Source organism: Arachis stenosperma, chromosome 5 (genome assembly GCF_014773155.1).
Source record: "Arachis stenosperma cultivar V10309 chromosome 5, arast.V10309.gnm1.PFL2, whole genome shotgun sequence".
NCBI lineage: Eukaryota > Viridiplantae > Streptophyta > Magnoliopsida > Fabales > Fabaceae > Arachis > Arachis stenosperma.
The window spans coordinates 118,235,938-118,262,942 of NC_080381.1; the positions used below are offsets into that span (position 1 = coordinate 118,235,938).

At 33.1% G+C, this 27,005-nt stretch overlaps 3 protein-coding genes across 12 annotated transcripts; all 3 read right to left on the reverse strand.

Moving 5' to 3' along the window:
- Positions 1-380: 380 nt before the first annotated feature.
- On the reverse strand, positions 381-779 carry LOC130981221 (transcription factor MYB98-like). Its single transcript, XM_057904831.1, has one exon. It carries the CDS (start codon positions 777-779, stop codon positions 381-383), a length of 399 nt encoding a protein of 132 aa, XP_057760814.1.
- Positions 780-7,570: 6,791 nt separating this feature from the next.
- On the reverse strand, positions 7,571-13,221 carry LOC130980016 (DEAD-box ATP-dependent RNA helicase 46). Its single transcript, XM_057903605.1, has 9 exons — positions 13,055-13,221; positions 12,012-12,358; positions 11,333-11,488; positions 11,039-11,107; positions 10,276-10,545; positions 9,716-10,066; positions 9,333-9,610; positions 8,743-9,192; positions 7,571-8,590 (listed from the first exon to the last, which is right to left on the reverse strand). Exons 2-9 carry the CDS (start codon positions 12,333-12,335, stop codon positions 8,059-8,061), a joined length of 2,430 nt encoding a protein of 809 aa, XP_057759588.1. The 5' UTR covers positions 12,336-12,358; positions 13,055-13,221; the 3' UTR covers positions 7,571-8,058.
- Positions 13,222-15,176: 1,955 nt separating this feature from the next.
- Positions 15,177-23,078, reverse strand: LOC130981642 (DNA (cytosine-5)-methyltransferase DRM2). Of its 10 annotated transcripts, none has more exons than XM_057905248.1 (12): positions 22,953-23,078; positions 22,803-22,869; positions 21,571-21,612; positions 21,209-21,343; positions 20,443-20,537; positions 20,314-20,360; positions 19,149-19,205; positions 18,885-18,998; positions 18,176-18,275; positions 17,088-17,179; positions 16,079-16,807; positions 15,177-15,834 (listed from the first exon to the last, which is right to left on the reverse strand). In XM_057905248.1, the coding sequence occupies exons 4-12, from the start codon at positions 21,235-21,237 to the stop codon at positions 15,400-15,402; spliced, it is 1,698 nt and encodes a 565-aa protein (XP_057761231.1). In that variant the 5' UTR covers positions 21,238-21,343; positions 21,571-21,612; positions 22,803-22,869; positions 22,953-23,078; the 3' UTR covers positions 15,177-15,399. The 10 variants fall into 10 exon arrangements, with proteins under 10 accessions (XP_057761231.1, XP_057761228.1, XP_057761227.1 ...); XM_057905245.1 differs by having other exon boundaries at positions 20,443-20,542; XM_057905244.1 differs by having other exon boundaries at positions 20,443-20,542; positions 21,209-21,355; positions 22,953-23,074.
- Between the last annotated feature and the right edge of the window lie 3,927 nt (positions 23,079-27,005).

The window sequence follows — 27,005 nt, forward strand, 5'->3', positions numbered from 1 at the left end:
TGTTTACAAATAACTTTGCTTATAAAAAGGATCTGAGTTTTAAGTTTGGGAAGAAATGTTAACGCTTTTTATTCACTTCCTTCTTATTATTTCTGCATAATCCAACTCCGCTAGCAACAAAAGCATCATTCAAGAGCCTCGTTTAAATTTGAAAATCGATCCATTTTCAAATGAAAACATTCTTCACAAATCACAACATTAATAACACCAAAAAGTAATAAAACTAAAATTTGACAATACCTTAACAAACCAAACTCAAATTCATAAATAGAACACTCAATCCATAAATCCAACTTTTCAAATTTTTAAAAAATCGAATGTAAAATAGCCTTATGAGCTTATCCACCAGCTCTTATTCTACAACCATTCACCGCACAACCCTAAACCCAGTTGCCATATTCACCACCAACATCACTTCCATGAATGTTGATGACGTCATCATTTGGAAACTCCAAGGGAATAGAATTGAGATCAATTTTAACCCTGGCCTTGCCCTTATTGTTGTTGGAATCATTCTTTGACTTTGACTTTGACTTTGATGAAGTTGCTACTTCTGCTTGGGCTGCAGCCACTGCATCGATATAGGCTTTGAGCATTTTTGACCCATCAAAATTATTGTTGTTATTGGGCTTAATGAACTTGAACTTTTTTGTGGGCCTACTCCTCTTAATTGTATTCCAACGATTCTTGATGGAGTTATCAGTCCTACCTGGCAATCTCTTTGAAATCTCAGCCCATTTGTTTCCACCAGCTTCCTTGTGGGCTTTGATCAGAATCATGTCTTCTTTCCAAGTCCATGGCCCTTTCTAAATTTGTGATGTTAATGTTAGGAGAAAAATAGATCTTATAAAAAAAAAAAAAGTATTCATCTTCACATACATAAAAAAATAATGAAAACCTAAAATAATATGAAATTTCTATAAAGATTTTATCATATTTTATTTAAAGACTTTTTTCATGTACATGAAAAAATATATCTTATATATTTCTCTAATCATTTCTTTTATCTGTCACAAGTTGAATGAATACTTATATTCTTAATCAATAACAATACTAAAATTGTTTCACTATTTTCTCTCTTCATTATTAAGTATTGTTTAATAATGTTGCATTAAAATTACTCTTAATTTAATTTTTTTAATTATTGATATTCAAATTAAATAAAGTGATAGACAAGAAAATGAAGTATAATAAATTATCATAAAATAATAACATTATTTCAACATCTAAATTGTAAATAAACCTATTGTGTTTTTGTCCTAAAATATTTCAAAAAAATTCTTTGTGCGTGTGTAATTTAGAAATTTAGAAAAAGTGGAACTGTTTGACGTTACATATTTAAATTTATTAAAACTTGATTCACATCCAAATAAGCATGAAACGTACGCTTGTATATTGATCAATAAAATTTATTAGTGCTGTGTGAGATACTCCCTTGTTCCACAATTCCAAACTATTTACTTTTTATCATCCTGATACTAAATTATTTTTTTGCACTTTTTATCATCGTGATACTAAACTATTTTTTCGCACACACAAGCATGCACACATAATGACAGCGTAATTGATTAATCAAGTATTGTTAACTCATCTATTTTTATTTTGGGCTTTTCATTGTCAACATACTTATTCATCAAGTAAATCTTAATATCTTTTAGCACACAAATATTAATAACTTTTTTTATATTTCTAAATCACAATATTAAAATATTCACACATATTAAGAAATAAATTATTTAATTAATAACATTTTTATCATTTAATATTTTACCCATACTTAAATGGTGAAACAACATTAAAATTTTAAAATAACTATCATATTAATTTATTTGCATTTTTAGAGATATTTACACTTTTTTTATTTTGTTTGCTATCTTGTTTACATTCAACACTAAATATAGTCGTAACTATCTTGTTTGCAAATCAGAAAAGTGTAATATATTATCACATTAGTCGCATAAACAAGATGGATATAAATAATTTTCATATACCATATAGCGATAGCAAACAAATTAAAATATAAAAGTGTGAATATCTTAAAAAAAATACATAAATAAGTAAATATGATATTTACCTTATTTAATTTTTTTAAAAAAGTCTAACAACATTAAATTTATTTAAAATATTTTTAGACAAAAATAAAATATTTCAAATATTAAAATTGTTTACTCAAAACTAAAATAACCTTTTACCTAAAAGGAAAATATGTTAAGAATACACCATCTTTTGTAATTATACTACCATTATCCAAATTTAGGAAGTGAAGGAGATAACAAAATATAGAAGTTCAAGTAATGTAAAAGTTTGCATTCAAACGAAATAAATGACATTTATGAGTCATCAAATTTATTAGAGAAAAAAATCCTAAACAGCATTGATAATTATTTTGAAAGATAACGAGGTCCTTGACAAAAAAAAAAAAAAAATATATATATATATATATATATATATATATATATATATATATATATTCAACGGAATTTTTGGGTTTTACTTTTAGAGAGCCACTCACATAAAGATGTTTAAAATATTTTTTTAAAGATGTTTTTTTAATAATTAATATTCAACCTATATAATCGATCAAATTGTGTTCTTTTTGTCAAAATTAGATGAAATAAATCGGTTTGACCGAAAAATCGATAAACCAAATTTTGAACCGATTTAAATTAATATTTTTTATAAAAATGACTATAATACCCCTATTATAGAAAATAACTTAAAATATTTCTACTATATATTTTAAAACTCTAAATTCTAACATTTCTCTTCTCTTTATGCCATCATAGAATTAGAATTTAAGATTTTTAAAATTAATATATATAATAAGAATATTTTAGTAATTTTTTATAATAAAAGTATTATAGTCATTTTCTATAAAAAAGAATATTAATTTAGATCGATTCAAGATTTGATTTATCGATTTTTTAGTCAAATTGGTTTGTTTGGTCTAATTTTAACAAAAATAATACAGCTTGATCGATTATATAAGTTAAAATTTTTAATTATTAAAAAATGTCTTTAAAAAAAGACGTTTTAAATGTCTTTATATGAGTGGCTCTCTTACTTTTATGGGACTGATTAGCCCCTATACTAAAAAAAGTCAATGTTGTTTTTTTTTACACACAGACTAATCAATCCCAAAAAAAATCAGAAATTGGGTTGAATTTTTTTTTGTCAAGAGTCGTCCTTTCGAAATAATTTTCAGGAGCCGGATTAGGTATTCACTCAATTTATTATTTACCACCATAAAAAATTACGAAGTATAGCTTCGAAAAAAAAAAAGGATCCATGTGTTTATCAAAAATAAAAGATGAAGAAAATGAAGCAGTGAAAAAGGATTAAAAACCTTAAGATTTGGCTGGAGATGGTTGTGCCATCTCTCTCTACACTGCTTCCCATTCCTGCCACCAAGTAACTTTGCAATTTGTGACCATTTCTTCAGCTTATTCTCATTCACTAATGCTTCCAGAGTCCTATAAACAATAAACTAAAATTAAATTTTCCTCAACTGAAACTAATTAATAAGACCCCTTTTTTTAAGAGTGGTAAAAAAAGAAACATTTTTAATAAGAATTTCGCTAAAAAACCAACTTAAGGTATAGCTATTATAGCTAACTAATTAAAAAATACGCTAGTAAAATTCCACTACTCCTATTTCTAGAATTTCAAAATAAAAAATAAAAAAGAGTTAACTGAATTGGCTTTTGTTATAGTTGATTCTGTAGAGTTTTTTCCTCAATAATAATGACTTGCAAGAAGTCAATAAGGAATCAATTATAATCAGAAAAGAATTTAATGAGAGAAGAAAACCAAAAATGAAGGAAGAAAGAGAGCGAGAACATGCAAAAACACGAAAAACCTGTGTAAAAGTTGTTACATACATGTCCTGATCCGGTGTCCATTGACCATGAATGTGGTTGCCAGTGGGAGGCGCATTAGCATTAGCCCTTTGGCTACGAATGTGGTTGCGGCGGCGGGGACGAGCATTGGCATTGGCACTTGGATCCTTCTCTGTAACCACCAGCGGAGCAGCATGATGAGTAGTTGTTGTTGTAGTCACTGTTTTGTTAGAAAAGTCCCATATCAGCACTCTATCTCCGTTTGCCACATTCATGCTGCTGTTGTAGTTGCCTTTTTGCAAAGGATTTTTTTTTTTTTTAATTTTGAGCTCAGATTCATGAGAAGCATGGTTTAGACTCCATGCAGAGAAAGCCACTTATAATACATTCTGTGTCAAACAGAATTGATTGTTGACGCACAGTCCACTTTAATTGCACAAAGTAAGTCTAATAATTACATGTAGAAATTCAGGTGCATTTAATTTTATGTAAAATTAATGATTGAGAATAATTAGATAATAATTTAATTAAACTTGTTAAATTATTTAATAATTCTCAACTATTAACTTTATATAAAATTAAATGCGTTTGAATTTTCACTTAATTACAATATACTAAAAATCACTTTTTAAATTAATCACTTATATGTAATATAAGTTAAAATATAAATTATATATTAAAAATAAATTAAATAATAATACTGATTTGATAACTTATTTTTTGTTTGCACATTATCTTTTAATTAGATATGTATACATGTAGCAATAAATTTTGAAAATAATTAAATAATAGCTACTCACAAAAATATTTTTTATATAAAAATAATAGTTAAAATATAAACACATTATATTAAATAATTTAATCAAACATATTAAATTATATAATAATTTTTAAATATTACATTTATGTAAAAACATCTTTATATAAATAGTCACCTAATTAAATGAGCATTTATATAATATACAACAATATTAGACGTTAAAATAGATTATCTTCATATCTTTTCATATTTTCTACAAACATTTCTCCTATTGGTATGAGAAAATGAGAAATAGTTTAAAGTTTTTTAAAAAGTTAGAATATAATATTATTTTTATCTCTAATATTTAAAATAAGCTCTAAAATTGTTTTTAATATTTAAATTATCATATTTAAGTTCCTAACATTTTAAAATTCTTTCAATATTGTCCTGTTGTTATGAATCTGTTAACAAAATTGATGGTAGGATAAAATTGAGACAATTTTAAAATGTTAATGACTTAAATATGACGAAAACGTTGGGGACAGAAATGATACATTACTCTTAAAAAAATGACCAAATCAAATAAAATAAAAGTAAATTTTAACGGAATGAATTGCATTACGAATTCAAGATTTTTATTCGTCGTAGAATACTTCTAGAATGATTATTAGTAGATAAACTTCCAGAAAATGAAAAAGAAATGAGTATGATACATTGATACATATATAATAGGGTAAAGTACTAAATTGGTCTCCTACGTTTGGGCGAATTCTTGTTTTGGTCCTTAAAGTGTAAAGTGTCTTATTTGAATCCAAAAATGTTTCATTTAGCTTTAATGTAGTCAACGGAATATCCTACATAACAGCAGTACAAGAATAAGGTCGATAATCTGGAGAACAAGTACAATCCCCAAAAGTACAAAATCAACCATGGATGCATCAATACATTTATTTATCATTCTCTTTAGTTCTATAGAAAATATTTCATTTAAATTAAGAAAAATAATAAATAAATGTATTGATACATCTACAGTTGATTTGTACATCTAGAACTTGTACTTATTTTTCAGATTATCGACCTTGTTCTTGTAGTGCTATCATGTAGGACATTCTGTTAATTATTTAATTTTGACCTCAAGGTGGGACTACATTGAAGCTAAATAAAACTTTTTTGGATTCAAATAGGACACTTTAAACTTTAAAGACCAAAACAGGATTACGCCTAAATATAGGGGACCAATTTAGTACTTTACCCTATATAATAAAGTATAAATTATCATTTTGTCTCTAATATATCGAATATCTTTAATGTTTAATTTAAATCAACTTTATTTTTAACTTAGAAATAAATTTAGTATTATCCCTCAATATTATCAATTTTTTACAGTATGTAGTTATTCAATTATTTTTTTAATCACATCTAAGTAAATTATACTTAATCATGTTACTTTGATTCTAAATAAATTTATTCTCTTTTAATTTTACTCTTAAAAATTTTTACTCATCATGAAATATTTGTAGAATGACTAATACATAAACTTTCAAGACCATAGTACATATATAATAAAATATAAATTATACTTTTTATCTCTAATGTATCGATATTTTTTAATGCTTAATTTACTTAAATTTTATTACTAATTTTAAAATAGATTTTAATTTTATCCTTCAATAATATCAATTTTTTTACGATAGATAAGTATTCACTTATCTTTTAAGGACATCTAAGTAAATTACTGTTAATCATATTACTTTTATTCTAAGTAAATTTATTTTTTATTATGAGTAAAATTAATAAATAAATTAAATAATTATCTGTCGTAAAAAAATTAAAATTATTGAAGAAAAATTAAAATTTATTAAAATGTAAAAAATAAAGATTAATTAAATTAAACATTAAAAAAGTTTGGAATATATTAGAGACAAAAAGATATAATCTATACTTTACCATATATGTATATGTTGTTGTTTTCCTTTTTCGAAAGTTTATATAATAGTCATTCTATAAGTATGAGTAAAAATCTTAAATTCGTAATACAATTCATTTTGTTAAAATTTATTATCAGTTTACTTGATCTGTTAATTTTTCTAAAAGTAATATATTGTTTTTATCCCCAACGTTTTCTTTCTATTTAAGTCCCTAATATTTTAAAATCATCTTAATTTGTCTTACCATCAATTCTATTAACAGATCACTAACGAGAGCGTAAGAATGGTGTATTACTACTTTTGCATGTTTCTTATACTTGGAGTTTATATGTTTAAATTTTAGAGGGGATGTTTTTTGGAAATGTACAATTAAAAATAAATGAAAGCAAACTATTAAACAAAAAAAATTTGGGTGTTTCTTTTTCTTGAATTTTAGATGTTCAAATTTTTTAGAGGTTTCAGATATTTTTTTAGAAAGGTACAATTAAAAGTAAATCTTGAGTAATAAAGTATTCTTTCTACCAAAGCTTTTTTTTTTTTTGTTCTCTTGTGTTCTTAACTCTTTTTTTGTTCTATTTAAATCTCTAACGTTTTAAAATCGTCTCATCTTAATTTTGTCCCACTATCAATTCTGTTAATTTTTCACTAACGGCAGACAACATTAAAATGATTTTAAAACGTTAAAAACTTAAATAGGACAATTTAGACGTTAAAGAACAACTTTAAAATTTACCTTAAACATTGAAGACAAGAACAATGCGTTCCTCTAAAAGTTAAAACCTAACCAAATAAAAAATTGATTTAAAAGTTTATTGATTTAATCAAGTTACAATCGAATTATAATAGAAAATACATTTATGAAAACCAAATTAGGAAATAATATGACTAAAATGTTCATTTTCAAATTTCAGGAACTGAAATTATTGATGCACATAACTTAAGAGGCACTTAAAACGAACCTAGGCTTATGAAAGAAAGCAAAAAGACTAATTTTAATTATCAAAGAGTAAGGCTGTTACCCCGGTTCAACAATATATGGAATGATGATGAAAAATTGAAAATTGAAAACAGAAACATGAGGAGGATGCAGTTTTTTTTTCCTCCATCCAAATAGTGGATTTAATTAATTAATCATGAGTACCTGTTCAGTGTTCTCTAAAACCGACTCACAGATTACACACACAAAAATAGCAAGTCTTGTAAATAAAATCTAAAGCTCGCATTAGCAGACGGCAAATTACAACTCAAAAGCACAAGTGTCAGTGTGTCACCGTCACATTTGTTCGCTGCTTGCTTTCACCAAAATATATGCTGCTAACTACTTGCAACTAAACAAAACACCATAATAATATTCGTTACTAAGTTCATCTATGCCATTTCCAGGCTTGAAGGCTTTTTTCCCATTCAGCCCCTCAAAAATATACACTTGCCATGTACTTCACTACCAAATCCTAGGTTGCCCTTTGTTCAAGTAACATTGTCTTTTCCATATGCAAAAGTACACCAAAATAACCTTTAAGTAAGATTGTTAACCACAGCTGAAAAGCCTCTAGTCTGCATTTTGATATACACCATCATCTTGACCTATCATGCCTTCTTCATCAGGTATCATGCCTTCCTCCTCTTCTCCATTATAGGAAGATCCACCATACTTCCCGTCACCATGAGACCCTCCCCACTCCTTTTGAGTACCATTGTTCGATCTACCACCACCAGGAGAGGATGGTGAACTTCGATTAGGACTGCGTCTTAATGCTTTTTCCTCTGCATGCTGCTGTCGATATGGGGAGGATGATCGACCTTGTCCCATAACAGAGCGATGAAAACTGTAAGGGGGGGAACGTTCGCGACCAGTGGGAGCCCGGTCCTTGCTGTAGGGGACAGGACTGCGGCTTCGGTCCCGATTAAAACCCTTGCGATCACTATCACCTCCACCACGTTCCATCATTGCTTTGTGAAAGCTGACATTGGAATTTGGTGGGACCCTGACAGGGCTACGGCTACGGCTACGACTGCGATCACGGTTTTTGAAGCGATCACTCCAACTAGATCCCCTGTCAGGACTCCGAGCCCGATCATTCCTACACCACAGAGAAAACATATTTGTAACCATTACTTATAAATATCTAGAATGACATCACGAATCCTTTTACAGAACTGAAATCCTCTTACACAAACTCTTTAATGGATCAAGAATTTTTGCAACAAAATAACAATAAAAAGCTAAACTGACCTCTGTGAATCATAGTCTGACCCACGACCTCCACCTCTGCCAGAAGCAGACCACCCACCCTTTCCTCCATAACTAGAGTCGCCAACTCTGCTACCATATCCAGCATCACTACCCCTTCCACTGTATCCAGAATCACTACCCCTTCCACCGTATCCAGAATCATTATTCCTTCCACCAAATCCAGAGTCACCGCGTCCCCCACGGCCAGAACCAGAAGAACCCCATCGTCTGGATCTATTCATCCCACCACCCCGTCCTGACATATCCCGAAGTTCAGGAGGAACTCGCTGGTTTGCACCTTCCAAGACTTTGATGAGGTCTGTAGCATGTTTAGCATCCTGCTCCCCAAAGAAAGTGTATGCCAAACCAGTGGCCCCAGCTCTCCCGGTCCTCCCAATCCTATGAACATAATCTTCCACTCCTGTAGGGAAGTCATAGTTGACAACCACCCTAAAAAACATTTATTAGTCACTTTCAGATGTGATGATCACTTTCCAAGTCTTAAGCTCATATTATGTAAACAGATTCCCAACAGAAAATATTTGTGCTATAATAAAAAAAGAAAACTAGTCATCAAAATAGGGAAAAACCTGATGTCTTTAATGTCCAATCCTCGAGCTGCAACATCCGTAGCAACAAGGACAGGAGACCTCCCAGTCCGAAATTGATTCAAGACATGGTCCCTCTCAGACTGGGATTTATCCCCGTGAATAGCAGCAGCTCCAAACTGGCGTGCAAGATTACGAGCAAGTTGATCACACATTTTCTTGGTAGAACAAAAAATAATTATTTTAGATCCTTGATCCTGTGACCGCAAAATATTTTCCAGTCGTCTCTGTTTCTCCATGTAGGTCAATACTTCAACATGCTATAATAACACAAAACGATGTATTAATCACAGTTGTTACCAATCCCCTGGCATCAATACACTGACTAAACAAAACATAGCATTTTGATGGAAAGTGACTCGAACCTGAGTAATAGATTTGTTAGCAACAAGCTCATCTACATTCCCGATGTTCACCTGAACGGGATTGACCAGCAGGTCAGCTGCAATTTTCCTAACCTCCTTAGGCCATGTTGCAGTATACATAAGAGTTTGCCTACGAGCAGGCACCTCATTTACAATCTTTCTAATTTGAGGCTCAAAGCCCATGTCCAGCATCCTGTCTGCCTCGTCCAGCACTAGATAAGAAATCTGGTTAAGAGTAATTCTCCTCATCTCAAGAATATCATTCAAACGGCCAGGAGTGGCTACCACAATATCTGCTCCACGATCAATATCCCTCAATTGAGGACCCTTTGGTGCTCCTCCATACAAACACTAGAGAAGGAAAAAAGGGAGAAAAAACAGAAATACATACAGTATTAGAACCCTTTTGAGCAATATTTGTTTCACATTTTCATTTGTGAGTACAAAAGTAATTTTCCATCAAGCCGAGCAAGACATCGAATTGAAGAGATAAAAAAATAAATAGTAAGGATGATCATTAACTAATTACTAACAAGTTCCTAACAAGAATAGTTACTTACTGCACAAGTAATTTTCGACGATTTCCCAAACTTCACAGCTTCATCTTGTATCTGTGTTGCCAATTCCCTTGTTGGTGATAGTACCAATGCTGTGGGGCCCATTCTTGGATCATTACCAGTGCGCTTGAGATGAATAAATGCTGGAATTAAATACCCCAGAGTCTTCCCTGAACCTGTTTTAGCAATTGCAACTATATCTCTACTTTGAAGAGCAATAGGCCACGACTGTGCCTGAATTGGAGTTGGGGCAGAGAACCCAGCATTTTGTACCTATAAAAGGAAAATCCAGGAGATTGGTTTTCTTTGGGACTTATAGAGGAGTGGTTAATGCCGGAAGAAGCATCATCCTCCATGTGCAAGCCACCAATGCTTGCTGATGCAAGCTAGCGCAGGAGGAGGCCTCTTCTTCCGTACAGACCAAGTGGCAGACTGAATCATGACCAACGGCAGTCCCAGCCACGAACTTGGATGATTCGGAAAGCCCTTGCAAAAACTTGGTCCACCGTAAAGGGCGCTCCAAATAAAATGCTAGCCCACAAAAAGAGGGCACCACAGCGTACGACATTAGCTCCTCCCCAGGAGCAAATATCGCACCTACGACAACAAAGTAAAGATAGCAAAAAATTATCATGAGCCTGAAACTTAGAAATTGGAGCTTCAGGAATTTTGCAAAGGAAACACTTGGTCAGATACCTAAGGGATCTTGTTTATCCTCCTAGCGGCAATTATTTGGGAAAGACAAGAAAAGAATGGATGGTCTTACCTCTCTAAGAATCTCAGAGGGAAGGCCACTTGAACCGAATGACGTAAGTGGTGGAGGAACATCATCACCCTAGGAATATAAAAAATGAAAAGCATAGAAAGTCATGTAATTGGCACAAGCCTAAAAGCAAGGGTAGCATTCGATTATCCAGACTGTTTCTCAAACACTGGCAAATGGAAAAAATTATTTCACCAGTGTATATATTCTAGTTGCGACAACGCCAAATGCAAATATACAGAATATGAACATATAATGACATTGTAATATGACATTATTTGCCGATGATATACTTACAGTAACTGTAATTTCATGCCGACGCCGATAAGCCTCTGGAGATAACCCAACTCCAGTATCTGGTGCTCCTTGACCTTTGATAGAGGAACTAACATTTCCAGCAGAATGCATCCCATTTGGAGCATTATGAGAGCTAAAATTTCCACCTTTCGACTCCTAATACGAAACAAAAGATCAAGTAAATTAAGTCCCCAAACAAACTAGAAGGAAAAAAACATACAATTGTTCTTCCAATGCTACCTTCCTTCTCTATAGCAAAATGATAACTTCATTTTCCTACATAAATGTAATTCCCAAACATCTCTAGCATCTATTTCATGTGAAGGAGAGAATCAATTGTTCAATACAAACTGAGAGACCTACTACTCATCATTCATGAGGACACCAGGATAAGTCATTTTTAAACCAAAACAAGCATATATTCTTTAGTGGCATGGGTCATCTGAGGTATCAAATTGCCAAAAGACACAGCCGGTGCACAAGAATCTTGCATCATCCAGAACTGCAGAAGTTCAAGGAAATGCCACACCCCCCTCCCCCAAAAAAAAAAAAACGCAAGCTTCAGATTCCACAGCTTGAACCCATGACTTTTGAAGTTACAGAGACAACTTAACAGCTGTTTCAAGGCTCCCTTTTATCTAAGTTTTAAAATAGAAGAAAATAAAAGTAGGGTATAAACCTGGTAGTTGCGCAATCCACCTTCATTGCTTGACCCACCTCCACTGTTTCTATCATACCTATCACTCAACTCAGGACTGCGACCACGCTGCTGCCCTTGAGATGACTGTTGAACCTGGACAGAGGAACTAGGTACCGAAGAAGAATACTTAGGTGGGGCAGATGAGCTCGAAGGCCGCTCATATTGGGTAACATTAGTTTCAGGATTCCAAAAATAAAGATACCCAGTCTTTCCATCCACAAGACCGCGCCATGGTTTTGGTAAAGTAGGGTCTGGTGGTGCATACCGCGGACCAACTGAAGAGGCAGTTGCTGTGGCAGCCATTGCAAAGGAACGGCAATGTAAATCTAACATAACCAACCAAATTAGTTACAATCAAATCCCATCCAGCAATAATTAAAACTTGCACGTCGTAAATAAGTATAATTTAACCCATGAGACGTGTTTGACTACAATGATAACGGCACAGAAATGAAATTTCAGTCACCAGTCAAATCAACACATTTTAATACAAAGAATTACTCCAAATCCATTATCACCAAAACCAAGCAAGCATAATTCGTCCACAAACATAGAAATGACCAACCCAATTGCCAGAGACCAACCAAAGGAAAAACCGCACCCAACCTAAGCTGAAGAATACAAGCTCAAAAGATTCCCCAGCATATTGACAAACCCTAACCCGCAACATTTCTTTTACAGAAACCCATTTTCACATCCAAAAAGAAAAACTCCCAAAAAAAAGGGCTCAGAAGCTGAAAAAATTATCAACATTCAATCCATCTAATATTAAGCTGAATAATACCCTAAAATAGACACATGCAGCAGCGGAAACTCAGAAACCATACTTCCGGGAAAAAAAAACAATAATAAGCCCTAGATTCAGTGAACGACGCACCAAAAACCTAACCACGCAACAAGCAAACTCTATTGATTTTCACAGAATCCAGATCTGACGAATCGCGACACGGTGCTCGGAATGCGTGAAAAATCAAAACGAAAATTGACAAATAAAAAAAATCGGAAGCGAATCTTAAGCGTACCTGTGTATAGATAGATGTAAACGAGAACTAGCCTCAGATTCTGCGTGCAACTTCTATGTAGTATGTACGAATATGTAATCGGATTCGGGTCCGGGTTGCGGGTTTTCCGGGTCGACGAGGCCCAACGGCACGCACCGGAGAAGGGGAAGTTGAAGTAGCTGACGGGAAATAAGAGAGAAGGAACAGCGAATGGAAGAGAGACCCTTATTTATAAGAATCACGTAAGCATATTAATTATTAATTATTAAAAAATAAAAAACATAAAAAGGTTAATTAAAATGTAGGTTATTGTAATAAATGGAATAAATCATCCTTAAATTTGTAATTGTAATTTTAGTGGTAAGAAAAATCATTATGAATGTATTTCTATATTTGATTATTATGAAATAAAAATATTTAATAAAAAAATAGTCTAAATAAAATAAGTTTTGATCTTTTTTTTTACCGTGTAGTGGCGGTGTTGGTGTGTGTGACAGTGTGACGAAAAGTTAGCGGTGGTGGATGGATATAGCAGTTATAGTTTCTTTTCTTTTTTTCTATTTTTTTTTTCGTAATTCAATAACGTGTCAAGAAAATTTAAAATATAAAAATTCCCAGAAATGAAAAACATCAAAGCAACCAACAATGTAACTTGGTCAAGTTGGCTATGCGTTCTATAGGGTTTGGTTTGGGCCATCTCACTGCTAATTATGACTTGGTATGTTGGCTTTTCTTTTATTGAAAAATTAGAAGTAGAATTAGAAGAGTTTTAATAAACTAAGTTCACATTAACTAAAAGAAAGAAATAAATTACATCTTCTGAATTTTATTAAGTTCAATAAATTACATCAATCTCTATAGCTTGTTTTTGTAATTTTTTTAGTACATTTTGAAATGGAAAAATAGGAAAGAAATAAGTAAACTTGAAAGGGACAAAGTTATTGGTACATCATCAACCAATAGAAAAATATCCATTCTCTTTGGGGTACTCATTTGTTTTACGATGAAATATGATATGATGATAGTGTTTTTTGTGCGCATACGTTAAAGTATAAATGAAAGATTATTTCATATTCTAGTAAAAATAAATTGCTATTTGTATCTATAAAAGATATAGATACTGACAAATGTACCTAAGAATAAAACGATAATTATAACTACAGAAAATGGCTTCCGTGTGCCAAGAATATCCAGGCATTGATTACACAATCGGTCCATTAGAATATTCTTAGCACATAGAAGTTATTTTCTGTGGTACAATTGTCATTTTATTTATATTTTTCGAGGTACAATTGTCATTTTATTCTTGTATAAATACGTTTGCCAGCGTTTATATCTTTCATGAATACAAATAGTAATTTATTCTTCTAATAAAATACTAAAAAATAGAACCATTTTCCGTATTATAAGCACACACACAAAACAAGAAAATGTGAACATTCGTTTAATGTATGTTTTATATCCAATAATTTATTTATTCAATATCTGAATAACAAAAATACTATTTATATACCAAAAATAATCAAAATTCAATAATTATATATTTTATATTAATGACTAATTTTAATAACTAATTTTAAAATACATCTAATATTGTCTAAACATGATTGCCTTAACAGTTGCATTCATATATCTAATTTGTAATTAGAGTTGGAAGCAAGCTGTGTTAAAATTAAATTTATGGTTTGGTTCGATAAAATTTAAAAAATAATAAGGCTATCTTAATCTAAAGCTTGATAAACAAAGTTTTAAGAACAAGCCCAGTCACTAATTTGAGTACAGAACAAATAAAATAAAATAAAAAATGAACTAATTTTAGTATGGTACTAATTTGCATCAAACATGAGCTGAGTTTGTTAGCATTTTTTTTTTTTCTTAAATTGATATAATTCACAAATTAACTGAATTCATAAGGATGACAGAATAATAGAGAATAGATTTTACAATAGATCAATCACTTTAGTTTTTAATTGTTTTGATTGACTTTGTTCCTAGAACAGAACTGGTTACTAATGATATTAGAAACTTGATCTTGGTCTTCCATATCATTAAAACTTCCAAACATGGCAAGATTCAAGACCATCATTAAAAGCAAAGTTTGTTTGAAATAAGGCATAAACAAGATCAATCCAACAGGTAAAAATAAGTCGAAGAGTCTTCAATGTCATTTTCTTAAAATAGTAAAAGTGAAATCACAAATGTGAAAAATGAAAACTTATTTAAACCCGTTGCCTTTACTTTGGCAACAAAAATGGGGTGGGAACTGTTTCCAAGTTAGATAACATCCAAAATGTTTGGACTTTACAAAGAACATTAAACAGAGTTTTTTTTTTTCCTTTTTCTTTCTTTCTTTCTTTAGACATAGTTCATTGGTTGGTGGTCATTATATTCTTAACCAAGTCAAGAATACGGCAGTAATCAAAAAAGAGGGAAGATTCTTTACCCTCTAATCCATCCCTGCTTACCCTATTGCTCCCAGCAAGGTTGTTGCAAGGGCTGCCGCCAACAATGAGATCGAAACCCCCAAATGTGTTCATCAGCTTCTCGATACGATCACCGTTTAGCTGTTGCACATCATCCAAGTCAATAAGATTACCCTTCTGGTTTGTTTGCTCCCACCAGCTTCGAACTATGTTTCTGTTCACTTCTGACTTCTCAACTGAAACAACGTTCTTAAGGGGGATGCCAAGACGATGAAGGGCAACCTCAGCACCGCCGATCCCAGAAAACAGAGAAAGAATGTTCATACCATTGGGATACATGTCCTTCAGAACTGACAAGTGGTATGCCACTGTGTCGACCTGGAACAAACAAAATATAAAGAAAATATAAGTAGCTTTTCTAAAGCAAACAATGTTTTCGTCTTAAGCTATCAAAACCAAATGGGAAGTTACACAAGAATAAATATCGAAACTGCACAAAATTTTTAGCAGAGTGGCAGGCTGATAAAGTTATGACGGCAAGCTCACCCCAAAGGATATTGATGGAGGCTTCAAACTACATATATTGATTATACAGATATAGACAGAGAAAATATTCTCATACCTGGAATGAATTGCCAAGTGACTTGTATCTGTCAGTTCGACTTATCCCGCCTCCTCTAGTGTGGTTCCTTGGGAAACCCAACAGTGTTTCAACTTCATCAGGCTCTAGTGGAGCAACCTTATTCCTTCCCACCCAAACCAGATTCCATTTCCGACATTGCTCAAGAACAAACCTTTGGACATCCTCAGGTGGCTCTCCATCATAGTTCTCTAGAGCCTTCCTGATTCTCTCTGTTAGTTTTGCACTGCCAATAGCTGTTTGCAGACAATTTAGTTTGGTCCTAGTGTCCCATGAAGGCCACCACTTCCTTGTTAGGGGAAACGCCTCGTGTATTGTACGTGGCGGAAGTGGAAGAAGTGGGAATCTGTTTTCAATGGGAAGATTGTGGATATAGCCCCTTTTCCTGGCTGCAGCGCAGAAAAACTTTGAGTCAACAAATTCAGGTTCCACCTCATACAAGAACCTAGAAATAGTTTGCCAAACCCCCTTTGGTGCAAGTGCCACATTTTCATAATAGAAGTAAGGAGGCCCAACAGCATCGTCTGGAAGTTTTCTGTGTTTTATGATAGCTGGCTCAGTAGGAACCCCAAAACCAATCATCGGGTTTGGAAGATGAAGTGGCTCATCATCATCTTCACTGATTATTCTCTTCTCACAGCTTTTAGGCCTTTTCCTTCCCAACACTTCTAATTCATAATATCTTCGCTTATTTAACTTAGAAATGCCAGGCTGTGAAAATAGAGTTGAAAATTAGTTAAAGATCTAATAGATGCTTGAAACTAAATTATCGGATAGATGACTGACCATACAATTTAACGGGTGAAAGATTATCAGAAAATTACATGCATTAGATTTTCTATTTTTGGAAAATCTTAATGTCACTCCTATTTTGACAGTGCCACTCTTTTTTTCAATAAATTTATACAAACATACAACGGAAAAAAAAAACGTGAGAAGTAGCATTATCATTTTCCTCTATTTAATGCATCCCATAATATCAATGTACTACCTTTTCTTCAGGAGGTAGAAGAGCATCTTCAGCCTTAGCCATTTGAGCAACACCTATAAAATCTATTAGTTCATCTACAGAAGAGTTGCAACCTGCAGTATTTAATAACCTAAATGAGGCCAATATAGTAGAGTAGAAGTCAAACAGTTAGAAACTACGTAAACTTAAGAACACAAAGAAAAGAATTTCATGAAAGGTCATTATCGTGGTTGATCAAGCTAAATTGGTGAAGATGTAATTTGCGCAACAAGCAGCCTTATCCCACTAGGTGGAGTTAGCTACATGGAAAGTTAGCTCCACTGAGCCCTATTATGTATCATGCCTACAGCGAAACTGTTTACACGTAAATATCCTTTGACCACCTCATGTATGATCCTTTTGGGTCTTGTTGTACCATTCGTCTCCTCTCTACCTTCCATCTCATCCATCCTCGAAACTGGATGCTCTGCCGATCTTCTTCCCACATGTCCAAACCACTTGAGATGAGATTCTACCATCTTTTCTACAATAGGTACTATTCCAACTTTCTCTCTTATATCTTCATTCCTCCTAACCGGATGCTCTGCCAATCTTCTTCCCACGTCCAAACCGTATGAGACGAAATTTTATCTTTTCTACAATAGGCGCTGCTCTAATTTTCTCTCTTATATTTTCATTCCTTATTTTGTCCATATGTGTGTAGCCGCTCATCTATCTCAACATCCTCATCTCTGCCACAGTTAATTTATGTTTATACTCACCATTTGCCGTCCAACACTTTGGTCCATATAATATAGTCGATCTAATGGCAGTGCAATAAAATTTCCCTTTTAAGTTTTTAATGTACTTCTTTGTCGTATATAAAACCAAACGCACTCCGCCACTTCGACCAGCCCCACAATAATAAATTTCATTATCCACTAATCTTATGATGCACCTTACCACAAAACTAACCAACATTCCTACATGGAAGCTGTATTCAAAAATGCTTAAATAAAATATTGAGTTATACTGATAAGCCCTAGTAACAAAATTCATGCAATAAGGATAAAATCAAAAAGTTAAGAAACTACGGTCAAATAAAAAGATAATGAATCCTTAAAATGCACCTAATCTTTCTATGGCAATTAGGGCTTCATCCTGTTTGTACCCCATTTTCACCAACGTCAATACAATGTTGTCACTCCCACGAAGAGATTTCGTCATTTCCTGTAAGAAAGTAATTAAACAGTCCATAATTAAAATAGAAAACTTGCAGCCAAAATTTTGTCTTGCATACCAGATATGCAAATAAAAGCAAGTATGATCACATGAATCACAACAATTTCATTTTACCTGTGACAATACATGGATACCTTGCCCAGTTAGATGGGATTGGCTACATGGACAAGAGAATGCCATAGTGCCAATAAAGGAACATAACCATATAATTTATGTTGTCACTTGTCACAGAGTATCTCCTCAAAAGACTTACATTGTTATCTAAAGGTATGTAAATGGTTGTATATCTAACAAACCCTTTAATATAGAGTCTACTGGCATTAAAGCATGGGTTATTGGCAAACAATCCTTGTGGATTTGATACAATATCATAAACCTAATTCTCAACGGTTGTTGCATAAAGCTATACGAATGTGTTTATATATTCAATGTAAGCCATGTTTGAAAATGATAATATGACCATAACTTTATTTCCTATTGCTGAAGTACTAAGTATGGTAGCAACAAAGACAGAATACAATGATTATATTATAATTCAAATCATACAAACAATGAGCACTAGGCAAAAGACATCATATTCGAAAGAGCATAGACTACCTCCTCATCGGATAAAGCATCAGAATCTGAGTTTTCCCAAGAGCTCACTCCACCTTCAGAAGAGCTAAGATCTGGCTCAATTTTTACTTGTGGTTGATGGGGACTTTCTAAAACCTACAAATAAAATAACATAAATGCCAAGACAATGCTAACTTTTATACTTGAAATTGAAAAATAGGCAAACAATATACTAAAAAAATGTCGGTAAAGACAGCCAGAAAGAGCATCAACAAAAAACATATAAAAAGAAAAACCAAAATTTACCAAAGAGCAATGATTTGGTTCAATTCGCTGTTGGGGCTGAGGAGAACTTTCTATAACCTGCAAATAATTACAAAAATCAAGATAATTCTAACATTTAACACTTCAAATTTCAAAAAGAAAAATCAAATTGTACAATAAATGTGTGAACAATAACTCAGTAGAAAATGTTATCAAGCCAAAGAAGACCAAACTGAAAGGCCAAGAGAGAAAGAAAAGTCATAGTTTTTGCAAATAAAAAATTAAAAAATAGAGAAAAAAAAAGGGACAAAAACAAAATGCAATCAGCATTAGTTCATATAAACATGGGAAACAGAATACTTGTTTAAAATACTCTAGTGAACCTCCAAATTTTGTGAAGGCATTCTTCCACATTAATTCTTACTAACATGGTAACCACAAGCCCAGAAAGGTCACTTGTCTGGGGATTGTAAAATATTATCCCTGTTGTATTAAGACTCGATTATATATAGGCAACTCAAGACACAAACTGGTAAAAGTCCAGTACTAATTAAGTAATAATTCCATACAAATAAAAAAAAGAGGAGAAAAATTCTTGTTTGTGTGACCTTAGCGTATTTTAAAGGGGTTCCCCCTTTAACAAGAAAATGATGAGGCCTTAAGAAGCCACTAAGATATCCCCAAATCCCATACCACAACAGAGACAAAAGAAACAATTTAGAAGCATTTCTCCTGACCAACAAAATTAATTCATTATTTCATTACCACTTATTTCATATCAATATAAATTGAGTGGAAGCTGGGATTTAATTATACCCAATAGAGTTTACACATGAACAAAAATATGTTAACATATCCAATGTGCAAAATAGCAAACTGTATATTAGTAGCATAACACTTTAAATGTAGGTGAGTGGATCCTGATTCCTGAATGATACGACCCAGGTAGGAATTTAAAGAGAGAAAAATCACAATGATCTTTGATTTATTGTGTAGTTTAGTATGTGCTGTTTACACATGCAGAACAAAGAAAAAATTGCCAATGACTTGGACACAACGGTTTCTTAAATTATGTGTGGGTGAGGTGAGACAACTACATCATGGTACATGGTACTGCGTATAACAAGGAAATAGTTCCAATGGACAATACTATGGGTGGCACTAACACAAAAATAAATAAATAAGCAAAAAGAAAATATCAACACACCGAGTACGAGAGAAGTTCTTCAAGTAGTTTGTCTTCATTTTCCTCACCTGGATGTTGATCAGAGCAAACATTACTTGTGAACCTAACTTACAAAATCTTTACTCAAATTTGGTGAAGTACTGCCATTACCATATTCCTCAATTACTTTGGAGACCATTTCTCTCGGAAATCCCATACTCACGAAATGATCAAATACCTTGGAATTAGATGGACCTGCAGAGGGGCTTGCCTTAAGAGAAGAAACGATAGTTTCATGTTAGCATTTTAAAAATTCCATTTCTTTTTCGGAGTCTTATCCATATTTGGTTTGGGTTTATAATGATTTCCAGTACAAGGCATAACAGAAATAGTGGATGCAAAATCACGTAATATGTCCTTATAAAATTCAAGTCATTAAATAATAACAAAGAAAAAATAAGCATATAAATTCTACAAATTTTAAATACACATGATATGCATAAAACAATTTTCTAAGGCCTTAATTCTCAAAAGCAGATTTCTGCAATGACTTACAAGGTTAGCTAATCATATATTGAATTGTAATTGTTAGTCAATTATACATCATTCATACAAGATTACAATGTAACATTCAGAACCAGTAAAGGACAAAATAAAACTATAGCTGCACCAGCTTTCATCTTTAGAAGACTACTATAATTTCTACAGAAAATGTACGTGTATTAACCTTAACTGTCCTTCCTTTTCCTTCAATAAAAGGGATTACATTAACAAGATTCATACAATTATATTTTTAAAAAAATTGTATTTGAAAACTTTCAATCTTATTTTATATTCCACTTGTTCTCTGGGTAATTGGGCATCTAATCTGTTTTCTTGACATTCAACTGATCACAAAGATAAACTTACACAGAAAGATAAGTGTCTAAAACATTACCTCTCCAGACCCGGTGAGAACCGCTCCATTAGGAACAGTTAAACGTAAAGAAGAAGACTGAAAGTTCTCAATTTCACGCTCATCTTCGCTGTTCCAATCAAAGCTATCACTCTCCCCACCAGACTCATCGCCACCCTGCAATAATTCCTATACATCAGAAGGAGCAGAAGCCATAAGCTAAGAGTAAAAGTGAAACTACGAAAAGGAAAAGAAAAAGGAAAGAAGAGGAGGGGGGGGGGGGGGGGGGAGAAGATTCATTCAAACAGCATTTCCGGTCTCCCTAAGGTAGGATCATCTTAAAGATTTCACTAAGTAACCTATAATTAAACGAAATACACATATTTTTTACTAGTAAATCATACCATCTTCAATCTCTCAGCTTTGCAAAGACACAGATCTTCGGGCTGCCCACACAAAGAAACAATGGTCATATATTACAAAGCTATAAGAATGCGAAAGCACCAACCAGTAGAAAAAAGGTCCAAAATGGATAGCATATCATCATCATCGTCATCATTATTATTATTATTATTGGGAAATAACATCTCAAGCAACTATCATGAAACAGTACTGAAGAACAGAGGATCACAGAACAGCTACCATATCCAATAGAACAAAGCAAAGGAGTTCCCAAATCCGAACTTTATTTAGTAGGGAAAAAAAAACATGTAATTATACCAACACATAATTATGCATCACTGTACCCTGTTTTTCTTTGTGATTCCATCATGAATCATTTCCTCCCATCCTTTGTAAAACTCTCAAACAAACTACGGTTTTAATTATTTGATTCTCGGGCACACAATGTTTTATCACAACGACTACATTTCAGCTCTGACCTCCCAAATAGACCTTTTTTTCCCATGGTATCCCTCACTAATCCGTCGCGAATTAGAACTTCATTTAAGGGTTTGGAGGTGTCCAATGAATTGCTGCATGCACAAGACTCTATTTTACTCTCAAGACATTCCATCCTCTCTATTACAATGCTGCTCCAGTTTCAACAGAAAAACTAAACGGGCCAAACAACAATGGATTTCACACGGAAATTAGAAAAGTTAAACATGCTATAAACCTCGCACACTGTTGAAATTAAGCAAGGTAGTTAACTTCTAAACTCTTGAAAAATTATAATTAGTGCCTGCAAAAATATAAATATAACATCATAATTTAAACATAAGCAAAACGAAATCACACTTTTTTATGATAGAATTGAGAACCCAAAAAAAAAGAAAAGGGGGGGGGGGGGGGGGGGGGCAATGAAAGATGGAACTCGTAGCAGCAAAGAACAGAGAGCCAATAAGAGAGACTAAGCGATTAGGCTAGGGTTCACATATTAGGCTCTCTCTTTCTGGGATCAGTAATCACAACTCAGAACAACACATGCATTGATACCAAAATAAAACAAGAACTATAAATGTGAAATATATCAAAAAAAAATCGCCATTCCCAGAAGCATGACAAATACCCTCGAAGAAAAAAAATCTTCGAATTTTTAGTTAGCTAACCCAAAACACCATAAAATTTCACCGAATTAACAACAAATTGGAAAAGGAAAAAAAAAACAAATGCATGAAGTGGAACAGTTACTTGCCTCTTCCTCTCTCCTTCTCCAAATCAGCAAACTCAGACGGAATCTACAATGTCGATTTCTCTCTCCTCTGCAAAAATTCAACACAAAAAACTCAACTACCACACTAACCTCAGAAGAAAATCCAACATCATCAGAGAAGAAAACACTTGCATGCGAATTTTGCTTTGCTGAGAGAGAGAACGTGAGAAAGAGCAGAGAGGTTTTGAAGTTCCGAGGAAGCTGACTCAGTCCGAGTCACGGCGCGAAGAATCGGTATTTATCGTCACCATCACCATCTAACGCGAAAAAAACAGCACAGTTTTCACCGCACTCGCCACTCGCGCATTTTCTCTCTCTTGGAAAATTTTTTCCACTGTTGGAATATCCATGTTAACCGACAAAATCACAACGGTAAAAATATTACAGTAATAGTAACCGTTGGTTCTAATCCGTTGGATTTGAATACTTTTATTTTCTTTCTTTTTTATGAGGAAGATAAGAGTTTGATGAAGAGAAATGAACGGTGATTTAAGCATTGTTGAGAATCATAGTGTAGGAAATTGTGTTAGGTGAAAATGGAAAGGAATCTCTCCTTTTCATTCCCACTTATCACAATTAACACAATATGACAAAAGTGTCCTTCAACACTTTAACATGTGTTTGACCAGATACATTGAATATAGGAATAACTTTAAAGCTTAAATAAAGTTTTCAAATGAGTTTAATTTTGATATATTAAAATATAAAAAAAATTATATAAATATTTAATTAAGTTTATATATTGAAGGAAGAGAATAAGAATTATATATATTCGTATAATTAAAGATATGTACAGTAGAATTATAATTTGATTATGTTTGGTTGGAAAGAAAGAAATAGAGAGAAAGAAAATAGAAAGGAAAGAAAAGGAAATAAATTGACAAGAAAATTTTCTATTAGTATAAAATTATATCAGGGATCATCCTTATGTTCATATATTTTCACATTAATTTTGAAAGTACTCACAAAGCATATCTAATAACATGTGCATGGCGCATACTTTTTGTCGATGATATCATCTTTATGAAATAGTTAAGGGATGGCCTAATAAGAAGTTGTATTTATGGAGAGAAGTTCTATAAATGTATAGTCTGCGCATAAGTCATAGCGAGACAGAATATATGAAATATAAGTTCAGTCGTCAAAAGAAAAACCTAATACAGATGTGAAGATTGGAAAAAACATTACACGAAAAGTTAAAAGTTTTAAGTATTTTAGGTGCATCATACAAGATAATGGAAAGATTGAACATAATGTAAATTATAGGATCCATGTAAGTTGGTCAAAATGGCGGAGTGCTTCTAGTTTTATATGTGACAAAAAAATGCCTTTAAAACTTAAAGGTAAATTCTATCGCATTGCTATCAGACCAGCTATAATATGGTACAAAGTCTTAGGCGGTTAAAGAGGAGTGCTGCGTGAGCATCCTTTCTATCTTTTCCTAGTGAATTTGCATCTAATTTGTTGAGTTAATCAATAATTAATTATATTTTAGCCACTATGGATGCTACTTTGAGTCTTTTGCAATTTTGTTTATTTTAGATAGCATTCGGCGAAATTTGATGGAGTTTTTGCAGCACGAGAATCAAAGGAGATGGCTGCGAGGAGCGACGCGCACGCGTGACTGACGCATGCGCGTGAATTGGAGGTATCCATGGCGACGCGTGCGCGTGACTGACGCGTACGCGTGAATTGAAGATTTGCTTAGCGACGCGTCCGCGTGACCGATGCGTCCGAGTGACCGACGCGTCCGCGTGACTCGCAGAAAAGACCATCGACGCGTACGCGTGACTGACGCGCACGCGTGACATGCGCCACGTGCAGAAAAATGCTGGGGGCGATTTCTGCGCATTTTGACCCAGTTTTCAGCGCAGAAAACACAAATTAGAAGCTGCAAAATGGACAAATCAAGTGGTCCCCACCCATCAGCTGAAGACTTGTTAATTAATTCAAATTTGATTTTAAAATAGGAAAAGATATTATTTTTAATTTTAGATAATTAGATTTTAAATTTATTAGGATTAGTTATAAATAGGAATTTAGATGCCATTAGACTGGAACTCTGAACATTTTGACAATCCTTATTTTCTCTTTGAACCATGAGCAACTAATCCTCCATTGTTAAGGTTATGAGCTCTGTCTATTTGTATGGATTGATTTGTTTGATCTTTCTAATTTAATCCATGTTTTGATTTATTTTTCAATAATTATTTTCTCTCTTTACTTTATGAATATTGGGTGGAAGGGAAGTATGACCCATGTTCTAATTGAGTTCTTGGAAAAACTCTTTATTTGAACAACAGCTGGAAAACATATTATACTGAATTTCTAATTGTTTGTATTTAACGGAATACGTGACATATAATCCCCTTATTTTTTGATAATTAGAATTCTTTTGGCATATAAACTAGAAATTGATCCTCACCCTCTAATTGGAATTAATTGACCAAGGAATTGGCAATTAATAAATTTTAGAGGAGACTATGAAGGTCTAAGGAACTAGGGTCTAGTCACACATAGTTTGCCATGAATTAAATCCTACATAATTAAATTAGTTAGTAAGAAAAGTCAAACCGGAAAAATAGATAACTCTAATACCTTAACTATCTTCTCCATATTTTATTCCCAACTCATTGCTGCTTGCTTTCTGAAATTCTTAATTTACTATTTAATGCTCTTTGAACTTCCAACACTATTTTCTGTTTGTCTAACTAATCCTATCAAACACTATTGTTGCTTGATCTATCAATCCTCGTGGGATCGATCCTTACTCATGTAAGGTATTACTTGGTACGACCCGGTGCACTTGCCGGTTAATTTGTGGGTTGTAAAATATCGCACCAAGTTTTTGGCACCGTTGTCGGGGATTGATAGTGATTAACAACTATTAGTTCTTTCATTGCTTAGATTAGGCGTTTTATTTTTTATTTTATTAAAATCTATTTTTTTTAAAAAAATTTCGAAAAAAAATTAAATAACTAAATAGCACTAATATTTTCCTTAATTTCTGAAATTAAGTTTGGTGTTACCTAGTTTTTTTATTTTAACTCTTTTCTATTTATTTATTTATTTTATTTAGTACTTTTTATTTCTTTACACAGGTTATCTCATTGGGATTCTCTGCACTCTGACGTAAAGATTTTCATTCTTTCTTGTTTTCTGTTTGTGTATGCGCAGGAACAGAGACAAAGAACATCTCTTAGACTTTGATCCTGAACCTGAAAGGACTTTCAGGCGGCGTTTACAATAAGCAAGACTTTACAAGGCTGCAGAATCCACTATAGATCCGAATAATACTGATAATGCTAATGTGGCAAATCCGAATGGGAATGAACAATAAAGAAGAGTACTTGGTTCTTTCTCCGCTCCTACAGCAAATCTGTATGGAAAGAGCATTGTGGTGCCTCTTATAGCTATGAACAACTTTGAGTTGAAGCCACAATTAGTCACTTTGGTGCAACAAAACTGCCAGTATCATGGTCTTCCCCACGAAGACCCAAATCAATTTATTTCTAGTTTTCTGCAAATTTGTGATACTGTGAAGACAAATGGAGTAAACCCAGATATGTACAAACGCATGCTCTTCCCGTTTGCTCTAAGGGATGGAGCAAAGCTATGGCTAGATTCCCAACTCCAGGAGAGTTTGGATACTTGGAACAAGGTGGTTACTGAGTTTCTCACGAAATTTTTCCCACCAAAGAAGCTAACTAAGCTTAGGGTGGAGGTTCAGACCTTCAGGCAGAAGGATGGTGAGACTCTGTATAAAGCTTGGGAGAGATACAAGCTACTGATTAGGCAATGCCCTCCAGACATATTCTCCAAATGGACTCAACTAGATATCTTTTATAAAGACTTGGGTGAAATGTCCAAGATGTACTTAGACAATTCTGCAGGAGGTTCATTGCACAAGAAGAAGACACCAGAGGAGATTATTGAGTTGATTGAATTGGTTGTAAGCAACCAATATTTATACTCATCTAACAGGAATCCTGTGAACTCTGAAATTCCTCAGAAGAAAGGTGTCATGGAAGTGGAAGCTCTTAATGCTATTCTTGCTCAGAATAAGTTTATGTCTCAGCAAATAAATCTACTTACTCAATACATGGGTGGCATGCAAGTTTCAACTATCAACACCCAAAATCAACCTCAAGAGGTCTCTTATGACATGACAGGTAACTTTGTGCA

Bases quoted from the DNA above. Each gene is read 5' to 3' on its own strand.
- LOC130981221 (XM_057904831.1), bottom strand. From the start codon at position 779: ATGATTCTGATCAAAGCCCACAAGGAAGCTGGTGGAAACAAATGGGCT.
- LOC130980016 (XM_057903605.1), bottom strand. From the start codon at position 12,335: ATGGCTGCCACAGCAACTGCCTCTTCAGTTGGTCCGCGGTATGCACCA. The intron at 11,489-12,011 runs GTTTATACCCTA...GTTTCGTATTAG, and splicing joins GTGGATTGCGCAACTACCAG to GAGTCGAAAGGTGGAAATTT. The intron at 9,193-9,332 runs GTTTTTCCCTAT...AATGTTTTTTAG, and splicing joins TTGGACATTAAAGACATCAG to GGTGGTTGTCAACTATGACT.
- LOC130981642 (XM_057905244.1), bottom strand. The intron at 19,206-20,313 runs GTGTGTTGATAT...AATTATTTGCAG, and splicing joins AAGAACTTCTCTCGTACTCG to GTTATAGAAAGTTCTCCTCA. The intron at 17,180-18,175 runs GTGCATTTTAAG...TAAATACTGCAG, and splicing joins AATTGCCATAGAAAGATTAG to GTTGCAACTCTTCTGTAGAT.